The 18,871-nt window shown below is 38.4% G+C and overlaps 1 protein-coding gene across 1 annotated transcript in view; it reads right to left on the bottom strand.

The window, feature by feature from the left end:
* LOC146003625 (uncharacterized) overlaps positions 1–18,468 on the bottom strand; it is a 499,287-nt gene extending 480,819 nt beyond the window's left edge. The window contains exons 1-4 of the mRNA XM_083141947.1: positions 18,357–18,468; positions 14,216–14,363; positions 8,197–8,359; positions 897–1,447 (exon numbers count right to left, since the gene is read on the bottom strand). Coding sequence (XP_082998073.1) covers positions 897–1,447; positions 8,197–8,359; positions 14,216–14,331 — 830 coding nt within the window. The 5' untranslated portion in view covers positions 14,332–14,363; positions 18,357–18,468. The remainder of the gene's footprint in view (positions 1–896; positions 1,448–8,196; positions 8,360–14,215; positions 14,364–18,356) is intronic.
* Positions 18,469–18,871: the final 403 nt, after the last annotated feature.

Here is an 18,871-nt window from a genome sequence, read left to right as displayed (position 1 = left end):
GCACACGTCACAGTTCACATCTGTCTTCTGTACACTGACCAGTCACATATATAACAGTTTATCTTGTGACGAAAACTATCCCGTTCATCGCAAATCAAGGGTTAAATGCTATGCTCTCAGCATTGACGGACACTGGCTTCATAACGCAGACTCTTCATGACACCGACTTTTCTGTACTATTCCTAGACACACACTTGTCACCTGAATTCTCAACACCGATTCTTCACTTGCATTCTCAACACCGATGTCCTCTGTCTAGCTTATAAACGCACACTGCACCGCCAAAATTCACCGTTGGGTTAGGGTTTTTTGTCCATGTCCACTTTCTATTGGCTGGCGTGGAGGAGGGGGTTGGTTGCAGGGAAGAATGGAAATATTTCACGTTGGGGAGACAAAGGGGCTTCTGGGAGAGAAAGCGTAAATATAGCCGTCGCCTTTTGTGGGCAAGGCAAATGACCTTTGCTTGGCTTCTCAGAAACTGACGGGGATTTCGAGACGTGCTGAATGTTCGATAATGATAATAAATGTGGAAGATGATATATGTATATATTGATACTAGTGTGCACGTATTGAAATACGGGTACACTGTGCATGCTCACCATACCAGCAAGTTTACTAATGGAAAATAAAGTTTGACAATGGACTCAGTTCGCAGGCAGATGGGTGAAAAGGCCATCGCAGTGGCTCGGAAGTGACTGCGCGTGGACCCCAAAGACTTATTCTTCTTGAAGTATACAGGCAGTAACTCAAACTTGAAAATATATGTAGATCAGCAATAGGTCTCTGCTAAAATGCAGCAAACTTGTGGAACCGTAAATACAGAAAATCAACTAGATAAGAAACAATAACAATTTTCAGTTGACCCTCCCTTACATAAAATGAAACCGGGCACCTACCTTGACGACTGCAGCTTACTGGGAGTGACGACAATGGACATCGGCTGGGACTTGGAGACAGTTGAAGGCTGCTTGCTCTTCTCCTTCTGGGGACTTAGAGTCTTGCTCGTGGCTGCTTTGGCTGGCTTACGCGCAGGAACTTTAGCAGGGGGCTCCTTTGCTTCAACATAGTCTGTGACTTTGGTCTCACTTTCCGCGAGCCTCTCTTTGGTGTGCTCGCCGCTGCCCCTCCAGCAAGCGTAGCAGCCCCTGGCGCAGACGCTGTTGCACCCGAGGGTCACGGAAGAGGAACTCCATTGGTCGTTGTCCAGCAACGGACTCACGTACAGGAACTTTATGGATTCTCCAGCTTTCATATCTCTCAGTTCGTCCGAGATGCTGATGTCGCTGGTGAGGCTCGGTTCCGAGGAGGTGAGCGACCGAGTTGCCCTTGTGAATATTGTCCCCCGCGCCCAGGAGTCGAAGCAAGCGGCGTCGGGTTCGATGTCCTCCCTCCACGCAGGACTCTCTTCAATGTTGCGTTCGCCCTCGTCTCGCTCCAGAAAATGTAACTGCAACAAAGGACAAAGGAGTTTAAATAGGGAAAGATCGTTAGCAGACGGGTATATTATAGACTAGCTATGTTATATCCGAAGTTCAAACTAAAGTCCGAATCACACGGAACTGGATATCCGGTAGGAATGCCCGAGTTGGCGCTGGACTGGCTACCCATTTGCTAGTTTTCGCCTCACACGATAATTGTTACCGTACTTGTCGAAGACATTGCGCAGAGCAGACAATCTGTAAAGATGGACGAGCAATTTGAACAATGTTGTAGGAGAATTACTGCTTTGTGCTTTTATTAAAAATTAAAAAATATTTTGGTAATCAATGCGTACCGAACAAGCTTTTTAATGGACTCGGGTATGCATATTCATACATGAGATTCGCAGGATTCATTTACAAAAAAAAATCAAACATTTAATACACTTGTAATAATAAGGATTTTAATTTTCAGCTAATCATATTTGTCACGTAGATACACATCTCATCGCTTTGCATAAATACCTAAATATTAATGAACTGAACACGAATGCACTACACGTCATCTCTCTATTTTTTTTAAAATCGAGAAACGAACAAAAACAGTCAAAACTCGGAAACCACATACAAAAAATTATCCTTTGTAAACTCGCATATTATCTTCACATGGCCAAACTTTGCTCTGATTGGCTGTTCCACAGAATCCAGTCGAGGAAAGCCAGTAGCAATTAGAACATGTCCTATTCCTCCAAACCAGTCAAGCAGTCAGCCAGGGAGCCATCATATCCGGGCAGGTAGCCAGTGCTGTGTTTTTTACGCACACAACTGGAAATTGGAAAGTATATATGTACGAATTTATTTCTTTGTAAATGCTCTGGCCTAGGTTGATTTTTGCCCGGTAATCGGGGAAGCCAACGGTTGGGTTCCCTCAACGGCTTCCTGTTTGAAAGGTAACAATAGGACCTTGCCCCATTGGTTTGTCGGAGGTATAAATACCGGGTTTCGACTTGTTACGCTCTCTCATATCTCAGAACCCCAGGCTCTCAGATACGCAGACAGTTGCCGGCTCGCAGATACTTCGATACAAGGCCCGATGGATTGAGGCAGTTTTTATGGATGCACAGAGTGAGCGCCGTATGCTTAGGGACCTCTGCGTGATATACAGCGGGGGTGAGTTAGCGCTATGGTAAATAGTGCGCTCGTAGCTCTAATAAGATGTACTGATGAGAGGCAGTGATGTGCGTCTACGCGTAAACAACGATAGTCTACATTCTACACGTAGACTATTTTAAACACGTAGATTACGTAAGCTATGTAAACAACATGGCGAAAGGTGATAACTTAGCAAAGGACGCCGTGGAATTAAAAGAAAATTATACTGCGTATCAGTTGCTGATGTGTAAGGATAACTTTTCATACTCTTCCTTCCAAATTCGAACAATTTCTCACCTAGGAAGAAACCTAATATAGAAAATATTCTAGTGTTTTATGGGGAAAAAACCACTCTTGCCTCACGACTGCCATCTGTTGTTGTTTTTTGCATACTATTTATCTTCTTCCATAGTTGATGATGGAAGATGAGATAAATTTTGTTGTAAATAGGATTCTTTTCAGTTCGTTAGGAACCAATATAGTTGAAAATGTCACCTTCCTTTCATGAAAGCCTTGAAAATTAATTTTAATGCAATTTAGATTGTCTACGTAGTCTATGTAAACTACAACCCAATGTAATCTACGCGTAGATTACGTGTAGACAACGCATGTAGACGTAAACTCATAGTCTACGGCACATCACTGATGAGAGGACGGCGTAGGGACTCTTGCGTGCGCTCGTAGAGTGAAGTCCTGAGAAGTGCAATTCTCTGTGTTTTGGGGCAAAAGGCAACCGGTACCAGTTGATATTGGATTTGTAATGAAAAAATGTATATACGGCGAAGGGTAGAAGTGTAAATAAAACTGTACGTAAAGGGATAATTGCGTGAGACGTCATTTCTCGTAACACGTTCAGCCCCAACTAACTGGAAATCCAGTTCCGTGTGATTCGGCATTAAAAACAGGAATTACTCGACTGAAGGCTAGAATGTTTAATTTGTCATAGACGGCTCCAAACCGTAGATTTCCTTCTGCTGGCCGACTTTCCCGGGCATCACGTGGGTGTTTTCATTACAAGTGTAACATTTGCATTGCAAACTAAAGATTCTTCTCATACTTGTGTTCTCCTGTACCCACATTTCCTACTGCGATTCCAGTAACACCCCCCTCCCTTTAATCGTCTTGAATGTACTAATCTCCACAGTTCTCACTAGATCTTTACTAATTCATGGTGACGAAGAAGTTTTAACAGATAAAAATTAACAACAAATAGAGGCTTTTAAACTTCCTACCACTCCCAATTTGTAACTTTGTCAACTTTAAATCCTTAACCTAATAACTCTTTTATCACATTTCATACACTTTACACTAGTATTTACCTTCCGATTGCTAACCTGCTCCCTCTGATTTTGCGATCTTAAAATCAATCATTGTAGATCTAACACAATAGCAGTTTACACCTACTAACGCAATTATATGTAAAAACCAATGATTATTCTGGTTTCCAAATTGGTCCATTTTCTGGTATGATATCAAATCATACCACCATGTAAAAAAAATTGAAATTACAAATAAAAAATAAAAAACGAGGATAAACTGGGGAATTCGGTAAATATTTCGCGTAACTGACGTCCCGGTATAATTTAAGGCACCGGGACAATAGCGCATACCTCCAAATGTATGCGGGTGGTTTTGATTGATTGAATTGGTGTTTTAAGTCCACTTTCTGCACAGTAAGGCTAATCGGGACTGGACCTACAGTATAAAGTGGGATCCGAACCACCATGTGCCTCCATCGGGTATCGAACCCGGGACCCCTGTATGCGGGTGGAGGAGGACATTTTTCGGTGGTTTCCCCATTTATTTCTTTTTAAACTAAAGATATCTGCTTCCTTATAAATGTTCCGCAATCTATCTTGTTATACCAAAACGCGTTGTTCGATGTCACCCTCCAAGTTTGGAACAGACACCTATGGCATATTCTGTTTTTTCCTATATATATATATATATATATATATATATATATATATATATACTGGAACTGACTACACACTTCTCCAACTTCGTAATTCGTCACTGTTAGTTTCCAAAGTCTAAAACCTGACGATTTAGCCCAATGCACATACGATGTCCATTATGAACAACAATCAATGTTCATTTACGGCTTAAGGATAAATAAAAATTAATTTCTCTCATTTTATTTTCTTTGCGTCAGTAATTCGGGACATTTCAAGTTCAAAATGTCACACAACTTTCGTAGCACCTTGCAATATATAACACTTGGTGCTCTGGAATAAACAGCTTAGAGTCAATTTTGTTACTCAAACGATCTAATGGTGGCTGCATGACCATTTTAGAAAAAAAATCATTTTTAATACATACGTTTTACATGTTTCTAGATATCAAAACCAATGTTCAAAAAAAATTATTGTCATTAGTTCTTCTGGGACAGCCATTTTTCCAACATGGCACATGGCTTTTTATGCTCATGTAGCACTTTTCAGAAACCTTAATATCTCAAAAACCATTAGAGCTAGAGACCTGAAAAAAAAATCATTTTGTAGCTAATGAAGTATACTGTCTATGATATTCAAGTATGTTTTGCTTATAATTGCATCGTAAATATGAAAATTATGGTGGAAATTGGGGTAAGAATAGTTAAAAAAATTGGATTTTTAAGCCCGATTTTTTAAATGAAGGAATTTAGTCTAAGGCTTGATTTTTATTTCATGTGTAGACCTGCCTGCAGGGTGTCTGTAAATAAAATATCAGTGCTTAGAAATGCAACCCTTTTTTAGAGCATGGGCTCAAACATGGCCGTTCATTGAATTTTGACAGTTTTCGGGGTTAAATATCTCAGTATACAGCCCTGTTATTGCCATATTATCCTGCCTTTGACGTAATTGTTTATGGAATACTATGCCAAAGGTATTGGGTTTTGACCTCCACCAACCCCTCCTTACGCAATCCACTGAAAGTAGGCTATTTATTTTGGAGTGTCAAAGCTTGTAGAATATATTTTTTTTGTTTCCTTTTTTTCCCACGTCTTTTTTCTTCTTTCAAGAAAAGTCATTCCTTGTAGTAGATGTGAGTCATGCACAGCAGAAGATTCAGAGACATGTTTTGATGGGAGGCAAGCCTGGAATAGATCTGTGTATGGACAATCTCTGCTGTCATTCTTCCTTTGCCTAATGTGCTGAGAGTAGTGACTTGTGAATGTTCGTTATCTGTGACTGGAAATTGAGTGTTCTGTAGAATTTTTAACTGGAGAGGACTGTCATAAATGCACTTTGGTAATGTTTCCAAAGTCCTAATTCGCTGCGACGCCAAGGGTCCCGGGTTCGAATCCCGGTCGGGTATGGTTGTTTGTGAATGTCCATTTTCATCCATTTCATCATTTCATCACTCATCCCCATCTTCGCAAATTAGCCAAGAGGCACAAAACGCGAAGTAAAATAAACTAAATCAATCAATCAATCAATCAATCAAAGTCCTAATTAATAGTAACGAACTCAGTGAAAATGATAAAACACTTCTCAGATCAAGACTACAGGTGGATGGCGTAGAGACAATATGCAAATACCATTGAAAATAGTTTTCTATATGGTAAAGTATGTTTCGATCTTCAGAATCACTTAAAGAAAAAGTTAAGTAAGGTAATTTTTAAAATCAATTTGCATCATATGGTAAGGCAAAAAAGTTTAAAGTATGCCTTATACCAGTTAAATCAATATTCCTGACATGTTGGAGTAAAATTTTCATATCTGGAGAAAGTGACTCACTTATATGCCAGAATGGAAATGATGTCTTTGTGCCAACACAAGAAAAACTAAAGGAAATGCATGAAGTCTGTTCTGTTTTTGATGTATCTACTTTTTCAAAACTGAGGAGGCTGATATCAGAAAAACAATAAAGTGCTCTTGTTCGAAAACTATTCACATCATACAAGGAGCGCAAAGGAAACTGGAAAGTTGCTTTTCACAAAGTATTAGAACTGAAGAAAAGGAAGGCAAGTGTGACAATCCTTTGCGTGACCAGTACGATCATATTATAAGAATAAAAATGTAAATTATCGAAAACTAATGTTGAAAAAGTCAGAATCATCAGTTTGATTGCTACCACTTGATCAAGAAGTGATGAACTGAAGGTTTCTGATAATTTACTTAGGAACTTAGTGAGAGAACAAAGAATTCTGACTGATTTGACAGAGCGAATGAATAGGAAATTGGACCACACCAACTGGTCATGGGTACCTAACAAATCAAACCTTTTGCAATGAGATTTCGCAGATATTCAATTGTCATACCTTGTAATTTCAATTTCTGGTAAGTCAAGTATTAAAACCTTATGTTACTATATTTTCTGAGGCTTTATTTAACTCAAATTTAAAAAAGAAAAGGCTTCATTATTCTAAGTATGGGATTTAGTTTAACCTTACTTTGCATACGTTACCTCATATTGACCAAAACGAGTTGAATCTAAAAGTTGAGATTTTTACTGTGAGTTACGTTCATGCAGTTCATACGATGCAATTTTAAGCAAAACATACTTGAATACCATAGAAAATATACTTCATATGCTACAAAATGAATTTTTTACAGGTTTCTAGCTCTAATGGTTTCTGACATATTAAGGTTTCTGACATATTAAGGTTTCTGAAAAGTGTTACATGAGCAAAAAGAGCCATGCTCCATATTGGAAAAATGGCTTCCCCAGAAGAACTAAAGACAACAAATTTCTCTGAACATTGGTTTTGACATATAGAAACATGTACAAACGTATGTACAAAAATTAGATTTTTCTAAAATGGTCATGCAACCAATTATTTTAAAATTGGTTCATTTGACAAGGAATGACTGACTCTACGTTCATCTTAACTTCTCTCCCAAAAGAGAAACTTAAAGTACATTGAAATTTTCTGCTTAAAAAAGTTAGTTAAAAGTATTCAGATAGATTCAAACCCAGAATATTCGGCGCATGAAACTAAGACGTTACCACCGATCCACAAGACAAATTAGCAGCGTGACATCGGCGTATTCTGAAAATTTGACCTGGTTTATCGCAACAGTTCTTATTTTTTGTATAGCACCACCTAACTAGATGAATTAGATATAATAGAAATATAACAAGAACAGACGTTCGACCGCTTCAAATTTTCTGGCAATTTCTATATTTCTCATAAAATCTCCCTTTTTTTTACCTAAAATGGACCTAGATTTTCCTGCACCAAGGGAAATTTCAATTCACATGGCAACACTTCTCGGCCGAGCGCGACACCGATAGCTGGAAGAAACAAGCATTTTTCTCCTGCCAACGCTGTTTGCAGCGGTGGAAAAGATCACGCTTTCACCGTGCTTTTAAATAGACACTCTCTTCGTGTCCCTCGACCTCCCCCGTATAATAGGGGAGGAAACCCTTTCGTCAGAAGGGTGCGCTGGAGAACGACCAGTACCGTACATGAACCAGTCTTTAAGTTCTTTACATAATTTACTTAAATTCTGGTTTAGAATCTTGTTTTAATAGTTTGCATAACATATAATGAGCGCCAAATGCATAAAAATATATGAAGAAAGCTGGTTTTCCGGCGGTAAACGCGGTAACATGGATAATACGCCACTGATCAATGGAAAACTAGTCTTATATTACACAAAACTCAATGGATTTAAGTAACGTGCATTGTACTTACGCCAATGATTTTCATCCAGGAATGATAAGTGCAGTGAACCGCGAAAGAAATAACCTGGCGTTCCATGTAGGCTGCGTAACAGGCCTCCTCAACGTTTGAGACAATTTCCTCCACTAATTGCAACATCCATATGTCGTTAGTCTCTTCTTCCATGAGATCAGACCTGAAAGAAAAGGGTGTCACGTTGCAGGAGCCCAAGAAGTCAGCCATTTATCGTAATTTAATGCTAGAGGAGACCGGGGTTCGTTGTGACACAATTAGGATAAATTATTTATTTATTTTGCTTAACATTTTGTTTATTTTCACAAATTTTTCGTGTAAAATGCAAGTGTAGGATACATTTAGCTATTACAATGATTTTTAATATTTGTTCAAGTTACAGCATAAGGACAGTATTTGCGAAGAAAGAAGGAGAAGTGTTTTGTCACAACATGCCCCGGTGTGGGGCTAGTTGTGACAGGCCGGGGGCAAGTTGTAACAGTATCTAGCACTTCTGAGTTACATAGTATAGAGAAATTGTGTATCATCACTGTGCAGTAAAAAATGTTTCAATGGTTAGGTGCATCATTAATTACACCGTTAGGATGAAATAGTTGCCTCGCCATCTGATTTTCTAATTATTAATCAAGTCATATCTCTAACACCATGTCCCAGGTTCGAATCCTGGCCTGGGCATGGATGTTTGTTAGTGTTCATTCATCAATTTCATAATACCGTCACTCATTCCCATCTTCGCAAATTAGCCAAAAGTGGCACAATAGGCGAAGTAAAATAAGGCAAATGAAGAAAATCTAACACCATGTCAGGAAAAATATGGTGTAGGTCTAGTCTAATATAAAAATGTAATAATCGTTAACAAAATATTAATACAATGAAATAATGAATTGTGTAATTCAATATGCTTTACATGTCAATATCCAAGTCACAATTGTGACTGATATAAACAGGTTTTCCTTCAGGACAAGCATCACGTACCCAGGGTTTACTCTAAAGACACCGGACCCACTTCTCTCGTCATTTAGAATTGGAAAATGGTTCCGTACACACGAGTCAAAAACAATCATCATCATTATCTGAACTTTGCTCATTTTCAGTATTTTCCATTTTCACATAAATATCTGTAATTTGACAGCTGTCACAACCTACACTTTTTCACTTCTAAGCCTTTAATCTCAACTTCAAGTTTAAATTTACTTGAATCAAAATCTCTCACATACTGACTTTAACTAATAGAATTATCAGGACATATTACGCTGTCTGAGGCTATATTGAAAACTATAGAGAAGAAATAATATTTACCACAGAAATTAGGTAAAAAAATCCACAAAAAGAAAACACCCTTCTAACTTTTCTCTGGGGAGAAAGAAGCACACAGCTGGCAAACAATGGATAAGAAATACGCGTGCCAATGAGCCACCACTATCAACAACAAACGATTATCACTAATAGTTTCCACGGAACAACCAGCCACCCGTCACAACCTACCTCGGCCTCCTCTACTTAAAACACTGAAAAACAGTGGCGGCGATTGAGTGCTAAAATTTGGGGGCAAGGACAATTTACTGTCTCTTGGTAGACAGGGATGGAGTTCCGACATTTCCGACACCCTCATTTGCGACACTAAGGCAAAAACTGTTTTTTTTTTCAGGTCATAAGCGACACTGCTTGGATTTTCCCCTACGATTTCTAATTTGTTTACCAGAATTAGCAACATTTGCGTACGTGCAGCAGCAATAGCGTTTCTGAAGAAAGTATTTCCCGAGGCTCAGATCAGTGGTTGTAATTATCACTTTAACCAATGTTTGTGGCAAAAGGTGCAGGAGTTGGGACTGACAAACGATTACAAAACAGATCTAGACGTGCGGCTGTGTATAAGAATATGTTCAGCTCTGGCTTACCTCCCTGTGGCTAACGCCGATGATGGATGGCTGTGTGTGATGGAAGATGCGCCAAACCATGACATATTGAGGAAATTTTTGATTATTTCGTTGAACAGTGGATGAACAACTCTGTTTTCGACATTTCCATGTGGAACTGCTCCTAACAGCGGCACAGGACTAACAATGTAGTCGAGGGATAAAACCCTACAGTTAATGTATTGACAGAAAAGTCAAGTCCTAAAGTGTACCAATTAGTGAAGACTTTAAGATTAGAAGCTGTGTACAACGACTATTTATGTGAGAGGGAGGGCCTTGAATCTTAAAGGGAAACGTAGGCAACGTCAGTACATTACATTAGATGAGAGAATACAAAGAGCCTTTGCCGACTATGAAATGCATAGAGATCAGTGGCGTATACTGGTTTAGAACCTGGGCTATCGCACAATATCATAAGTGTTCGAATGGACAAAAAATTGCTGGTGGGGGTGTTTTTGTGTTTTTAACTCATTTGGGGTGGCGGGTTGAAGTGATGTGACTCTGTGATTAAAAATATATACCTCATAAATAAAACATGGAAATGTACACTGTCAGCTAGGAAAGGATTTCAAGAATTTCATTCTTATTTGCATAAATAAGAGGCCCATATTGTGAAATATTATGTAGGCCTATATACGAGAATAAAAATAAAATTTCAACCTACCTATTTTCACGATTTTATGTTCGAGTACTCCTTGTTGGAACAGTGGTAACGTCGTTGCCTTAAAACTAAGGGGTGCCGGGTTCGATACATGGTGGTTTAGATACAACTTTAACAGTAGGTCCAATCCCCATTAGATTATCTGTTCATAAAGTGGACATACAAGAAAAATCCACAACGATATGGAGCTTATCGTCATTCATAAGCCGAATAGACAGCTTGTTAATTATGTCCCTCATTTCAGTTCACTACACAACACAGCACATGTCATTCACAAAAATACAATCCACTCACTACTGTATTCACAAGCTGCCTCTAAATAAATTCCACGTACCAAGGCCACTCGACGCGATCTAGACTAGAACTGAACTGGTCCTTCATTTCGTTAATTTTTAGATGCACTCATAAACCATTCCCGCTCAGCCAACAATTTTCTACTCCCCACTGTATCTCTAGTTGTTTGAAGGTCAACGACCTCTTTTTCAACTCCTCTGCAAGTGTTCAATGATGTTCTTGTCCCTGCATGTGACACACTTTCCCCTTGCTGCGATAATTTGGCTTCAAAATTCCCCATTGATCGGGGTCCTGTCAAGCTTGACCACGGTAACCCCCGTGATGTTGCCCGCCGGTGCTGGGCCAGATGTCTCGCGAATTCAAAGAAAGCGGGCAATGTTTCCAACTCCTCTAAGAAATCAGGTTCATCTTCTAATTGAAATGAACAATTTTGTGCACATTTTCTGATAGATATTTTTTTGTGTATTTTATTCACTGAGTCTGGGCTTCGCAGATAGCCTAGATAGCCCCGAATATACGCCTCTGATAGAGATCTTAAGCGCTTTTTGAGGAGAATGACGTACGTTCAGAAATTAGAATGAAAATAGTAAGATGTTGGTTCAATTACAAGAGAAACGACGCATTCTACATTTCTACATTGACAAGGGATTGCCGTCTGCTCCTATACTGACAAGGGATCTAAACAATCCGTCATTGACAAAGGATAAATACATCCAGATTTTAAACACCCAGCTTCCATGATGCTAGTGTGAAGAGAAACTAATAAAGGTTTTCAAAAACACACCAGCTTCCATGATGCTGCCAGTCCTAAGATTGGATAAAGTGTGACGGGAAGCTATTTACACTTTGTGTCGCAGATGACGGTGTCGCAACTGTCATGGAATATATTTTCCATACAGTGTCGCATATGACGGCAGAAATGCTAGTGTCGCATACGACGATGTCGCAAAAGTCGTGGATTCGACAGGGATACGTTGCATTAAGTACCTAGTCTTACCATAAATACTGTCCCAAAGTTGTAAGTAAATAGACACAAAATGGTGATAGATATTGTAATATCAGAATAACATGAGGTGCATGGATGCATTAAGAACCAAAATCACAAATAATTATTCGAAATGGCCACCTTTAGCACTGACAAACTTCTGAAGTCTTCGTGGCCACGCATCAATGGAATTACGCAACACATCAAGTGGAAACTCCGCAGCTGCCTTCTGAAGAGACCGCTTTAAACTGTCAATATTGGGATGTCTCTTCTTGCAAGCAATCTCCTGAAGCTTGGACCACAATTTGTAGTCCAAAGGGTTTAAGTCTGGACTGGCAGAGGGACAATCTGACGTGGATATGAAGTCAGGAACATTTGCCTCCAACCACTGCTGGGTGGTGCGTGCTTTGTGTGCTGGGGCTGAGTCCTGCTGGAAGCTCCAGTTCTCTCCATGGAAGATGGTGTCGGTAAGATTCTTGCATAGTTTCTCAAGCACTGTCTGCTGGTACACTTTGGCTGATGTTTTTACCCCTTTTTCACAGAAATGGAGCGTGCCCTCATAGCAAATGTTCCAAACTTCATTTCCACTTCAGATTGGCCTTCTGCAAGTCCGGACCTATACCTTTTGTACTACAAATTGTGGTCCAAGCTTCAGGAGATGGCTTGGAAGAAGAGACATCCTAATATTGAAAGTTTAAAGCGGTCGATCTCTTCTGAAGGCAGTTGCGGAGTTTCCACTTGATGTGTTGCGTAATTCAATTGATGCGTGGCCACGAAGACTTCAGAAGTGTGTCAGTGCTAAAGGTGGCCATTTCGAATAATTATTTGTGATTTTGGTTCATAATGCATCCATGCACCTCATGTTATTCTGATATTACAATATCTCTCACCATTTTGTGTCTATTTACTTACAACTTTGGGACAGTATTTATGGTAAGACTAGGTAGTTATAGTGCGGAGACAAAAATAGGGAAAAGTAGAGGGCAGATGCCCCCCATGCCCACCAATCGTTGCCACTGCTGAAAAAACATTAAGAGCGTTAGGAATTTTATGACCTGAAAATCATCAAAATATGCAAAATAAATAATGCACTTATGTATTTATCACATATTCTGGTTAAGTATTTTTACCATGTTTGTTCACTTTATGAGCGCTGCAACGTACATTTGCGCAAGGTTGCAAATGTAAACGATAGCTACTTTCAGTTTTTCAAGACCTGTAAAAATAATTAAATTTGTTGTAAATGATATTTCATTTTTTATAACTCCTAACAAAAAAAAATACATGCGAAGTGAGTCGAAACATTGAGTATTAAAAAGGTTTAGTGATTTCAATGGGAAAATACATTTTATTTTGTTAGTACCACTATTCATGTCCCTACATGAACAATCTGAAAGTGAAAGAAAGTGAGCATTATACATGCAATACTCTAGCAACGACTAAAACTATAAGATTAGCTTATCAGTAGGGCTAGAAAGTTGATGAAAAATATTCCTTTTCTTTTATCTGGGCCTTGAAGGCATTACTAAACCTCACAGTAGATAGTTTCCCTTCAATTAGAACCAGGACAACATTTTTTTTGCACTTTTTTCATTTTCCCGCCTTTTTGTGACTTTCAGTAATTTTGTAGTTTTTGTTGCATTTTTATCATTTTTGAAGTTTCTTCTTGCTCCTTTCATGTTGTTTCGTGAATTTTAATTAAATTTCCTAACTACACTATTAATTAAAAATATGGTCAACTTTAAAGCACAATCGTATTTTGAACTGAAATCTTGGCAATGTATTAAACAATTAATTGCGGTAAATTATTTTTTTCTACGGTACACTTAAAATAATTTGCGTGAAGCCCACTATTATCTATTTAATTTGTGGTTTGAAAGTAAAATTGGTCACTACATAAATGAAATATAATCTCTCGTACGCGAAAAACAACTATATTTTCAGATGCTGACCACCTACTGTATCGTGCAAGGTACACTCAAAGAAGGTGAATGAGTTGACTTGAGGTGTATTTTATGCATCCCTGAAGTACAAATAAAGAAAACTACATTGGCACTTAGTTGCATCCTGGTGTAATTTAGTAGGAAGCGCAATTATAATAATTTTCAAGCCGACCGATCTGATTGGGAATTTCTCGGAATCAATTAAATCACTAGTGCTTACCACATGAGTTCGCTGACTTCGGGTATGAACTGAACCGCTGGAACAGCTTCAGTACTGAAGGTCTGGTTCTTTTCTTTCGGCCGTTTTGATTCACTCTTTGACCGAGCTTTCTTCATGTTTAATGGGGTCGACTAAAATTAGTCCGCACCTGTAATGATATAAAAAAACAATGTAAAGACATAAAAAAAAGCATAAACTAGAGCTGAGCCGATACTCATACTCTGACAGATTCCTACCAATACTGGTGTTTCAAAGTTATAACATTTGTGAGTGACCTATTCCACTCCAATTATAATATCAAATTTCCAGAGTTTTGTTTCAAATATTCAAAAATTATAATATTAAAAACCCTGCTATGTAGTAATTGCAGAACACGGTTTTACATACAATATTAGTGCAAAATAAATGGATACTTCGAATTTTGCATGATTTTCAGGATCATTCGTGAATGAGCTACGCGGCATTCTTGCGAACGCCGCGAAAGATCAAAATGCAGGAAAGTATTGCCTCGTATTCGTAATTAAATTCAACCGATGCAGATACCACTGGTATCGGCTAATACCAATGCAACTGTAGGTGAAGTGCCTATAGATCAGCATTAAGTGGATTTATTCTTGTCCAAGTACTGTATATTATTATAAGGGGAGTACCGAAACAAGGCAAGACTCCACAGAGAAAAGCTTTGTTTTGAAAATAACAACAACAAAAAAAATGTTTTTGACAACCAAACATTTGTTCAGATAGGCGACCAGCAAGTAGCTGTTCAGGGGTCCCGGGTTCGATACCCGGTGGAGGCACATAGTGGTTCGGATTCCACTTTAAACTGTAGGTCCAGTCCCGATTAGCCTTACTGTGCAAAAAGTGGACTTAAAACACCAACTCAAAAGTAGCTGTTCACCAGAACCAAATTATATTACTAACTGTGTACATTTGTTCAGAGATAACAAAATGTTTGGTCAAATTTAGCATTCGTATTGTCGGTCTTGTTTCGACATCTAAACTCCATTCTCATTCTTGTCTCCGTCTCAATATGAAAGTCTTGATCTCATTCCGAATCTTGAAGTAAGAGATACATTTTTAAAAATATATATGAACATGAAATGAGAGTATAAGTGTTAGTACATTAAGCAACTAATTAAAAGGATTAATTGAGGGCATGGGGTAAATTCACATAAACTGAACATTTATTTTAATTCTGTCAGAATGGGATCGGATGTTAAAATTCCTCGTATTCTAGAGTATGTATCCTAATAGCAGATGCAAGCATCTCTTTGTGTCGATTATTAAGGCATTAACAAAAACATCCACAAAATGCGTTCAGACTCACTTATATTTGTTACGATGAAAACGCACCCTTCATTTACTTAATCTCCTAAAATATTGATACTACGACAAAACAGTACCTGATTCGTGTTTAACAGGTCGAAATCTATATGAATTCCTATAAAAACAATGATTAGCAAAATCTTTTTTACCAGTGTCATTGTTCAATCTTTATTCATTCAATTCATGCGCTTTGTAGTTATATAAATAGCGTGTTCTAATACTCACATAAACGGTCGTGTAAAAATCTAACTCCACTGTGACACGAGGCGTATATCACCCTCTTCTTCAGCTTCCTGTTCTTGAAGCAAGCTGTGCACAACACGTATCACCCATAATGCTAACAATGCAACACGATCGAGAGCGAGTGAGAGGAATAACTTTGAAGGAGCCAATCACGGTGCACATTACTGGACGTACAGCAAAGCAGGGGGTGCTCGTTCGGCGGCGCAGATCGTATGCGCAGTTGTCCGTGGATGCATGACGTCACCATCGAAACACTCGGCACGGAAAAGGCTTGTTCCTTATGCAAATATTGAGAAATTTGACAACGAATATCTTCTAAAATATAGTAGCAAGGGAAAAGTTACTACTTTTACTGTTAAGATTCATCCTTTCTAATCAATTTATCACAAAGTTGATTCAAATGTGTAAAATGGTTTTCAAGAAATCGTGTTACGAAGGAACCCCTGTTTTGTTCTCTCCAGGCTTCCAATGTAAGGGAGTTTTAACTTAAGCGCGTTGGATTTCTTTTTGCTCTATGTTTTGAAATAAGATTATTTTGTTCTTGTCAACTGAAATCATGCCTAAATGCTATGGAAAGCTGTGAAAACTATTATCAGAAAACTAACGGAAGAAAACTAAAATATCACAGCTTGATTGATATAAAAAAATGCGAGATTGCCCATTTTTGTGAAAAAGGCATTGTGCGAGATCTAAAAGCAGAACTTTATAATATTGTATGTAAATGTAAGGGTGTAATAAAAGTGACTGCTTCCCAGGCACGTATCCAAGGCTTAGGGGGCTCAAGCCCCCCCCCGAAAGTTTTCGGTTTACACTAGATAAAATGAGATTTTTTTGTTTCTTGTGGTTTCAAATAAAATAATGTGACGTTAATTTAAGGAGAGAAATAATTATCGAGGCAAGACGGAGAATATTCTATAACCCTGTTATTGGTAACAGCTCGTATCCAAGGTGGGAATCAGGGGGCTCAAGCCCCCCTTCAGAAAATTTTCAGTTTACGCTAGATAAAATTAGGTTTTTGGCTTCTTGAATAATATGGTGATAATTTGAGAGAGATAATTATCTAGGCAAGACGGAGAATGTTCTATAAGCCTGTTATTGTTAATAGCGCGTATCCAAGGTAGGGATCAGGTGGTTCGAGCCGCCTCCCCCTGGAAATTTTTCAGTTTACACGAGATAAAATTAGGTTTTCGTCTTCGTCTTCATATCATCACGCATCCTCATCTTTGCGATTAGCCATATGTGACAGATAGCGAAGTAAAATAAACTAGGTCTACTAATCAATTATTTTTTAAAGTCTTTAATTCTTCTTTAGCATTCCACGTTTTTGTTAAAATTATATTGCGATTTGTAAAATGACGAAATTCTAAAGGAGAACACGCAACTTTGTTTGTAGCGCATCGGTCAGAAAGTTTCAGGAATATGGATTTTCAAAATACATTTTTTCACATGTACTTTGCCCCCTTTTAAAAGTAGCGCGTTTTCAATTATGTTACTAATCATTAAAAGGATGCCTCAATACCATCTTGGAGGATGACAATTATTATTTTCGCCCTCCTAAAAGTAATAATATACTTTCGCTCTCTGAATCTCCCATATAAATGCTAGGGGCCGTCTGCTTCAGCCGAGCTCACTGCTTCTCCGGTGACGTCACGCGTTCGTGCAAGATCGGCAATCTTCGGATGGCTTTACCTAATCTCTATATTCCTTGCAGCAAAGTGCAAGGATCGAAAAGCAAACAGCAGCATTTTAGCAACCTTTCGTCCTGACGTCAGACGAGGAATGCCTACGAGGTTAGGTTAGGTTCCATTAGCATAAATACAATGAAAAATTATTATTTAGAACTAAACCTAGCTAGCCTAACCTGACAACGTAGGAATCTAGCCAAAAATTAAAAAGCTTACTCTCGTGACGTCAGAACACAAGGTTGCTCAAGTGTTGTGCAATAAGTGAGACCCCTATCTAGGATAAGCAGCGCTGCTTCAAGTTAAATGCTCCCGCATCATATGACTTGGTTTGGTTCATCGTTTTCTGGCATCCATATACGCAGCTTCGCGGTATGCCAACAATGAAATTGCAGTACATATGTATGTACCCTGGGTACCAAGGTATTTAATAAGTAGCCCTTGGTGAATTACAAGCATATATCAGTATGAGTGAAGATTGACAACATACTTCTTAATTTAAAAATTCTACTGGACAAGGTTGGTACGTAATTAAAGTATAGCTTACATCTTGCACCAACATGTTCATGAATAAATAATATAAGCTATTCAATAGTAGCTACTTTTCATCGAAAACATTCAGGAAGCATTTTTATCACTTACAATTTATGAAAGTGATCGTACAATTTCTTGTATATTTTCAATCTAGTCTATAATTGTAAGTTGCTTGATAAGGTACTGATATGAAATAATAAACTCATGTGTTGCGACTAAGCAATTCAAACTAGAGAAATTCTACTTCTAGTTTTGTCTCAAATTTTAGTACAACTAATTATTTCAGCTAGCGTGGAGATAATCAACTATACGAGAAATTTTACTTACGAAAATTTGTAAATTATAATTTAGATTACCTTGATGTGTAAACGTAATTAAAAGTATGTAGTGAAACTGATATGTAATCTATTCTCCAATTATACGTACACGATGCTAGATATTATTATAAGAACTACTGAAAATGCAGAAGAACTTGGAGTCTTGTTCTTGTCGAATGTTAATTGGAATAGATACTAAAATAATACCACAGATTAATACTCTATAGGTCAAGATACGTCAGTGCCTTATGGAAAAGTGAATGCGGAATGTCACCAGCGCCGCCTTACGGTTGGACGGCAACTTTCGACACAGAGCATACGGAGAACTTGTTGGGGAGAATTTCTGTTCCCAGGCAGGCGGAGCGTAGGCTGGCATGGTTGCCGCTGCGTCTGACTCATATGTTTGCCGCGGTCGGAAGAGAACCAAGAAAATTGACTACCCTGTTGTTTCAACAATGCTTCACGGGAGGTATAACAAAACGGGCTTCAGTTTAAGTATGTAAACTAACTATTAAGTTCACAAACGATATGATTTAATGTTGGATATTACTTCA

This window comes from Lepisma saccharinum, chromosome 20 (assembly GCF_977018435.1).
Source record: "Lepisma saccharinum chromosome 20, izLepSacc3.1, whole genome shotgun sequence".
Lineage (NCBI taxonomy): Eukaryota > Metazoa > Arthropoda > Insecta > Zygentoma > Lepismatidae > Lepisma > Lepisma saccharinum.
Note: the sequence above shows the minus strand (reverse complement) of the source record. Positions and strands in the feature narration are given on the sequence as shown.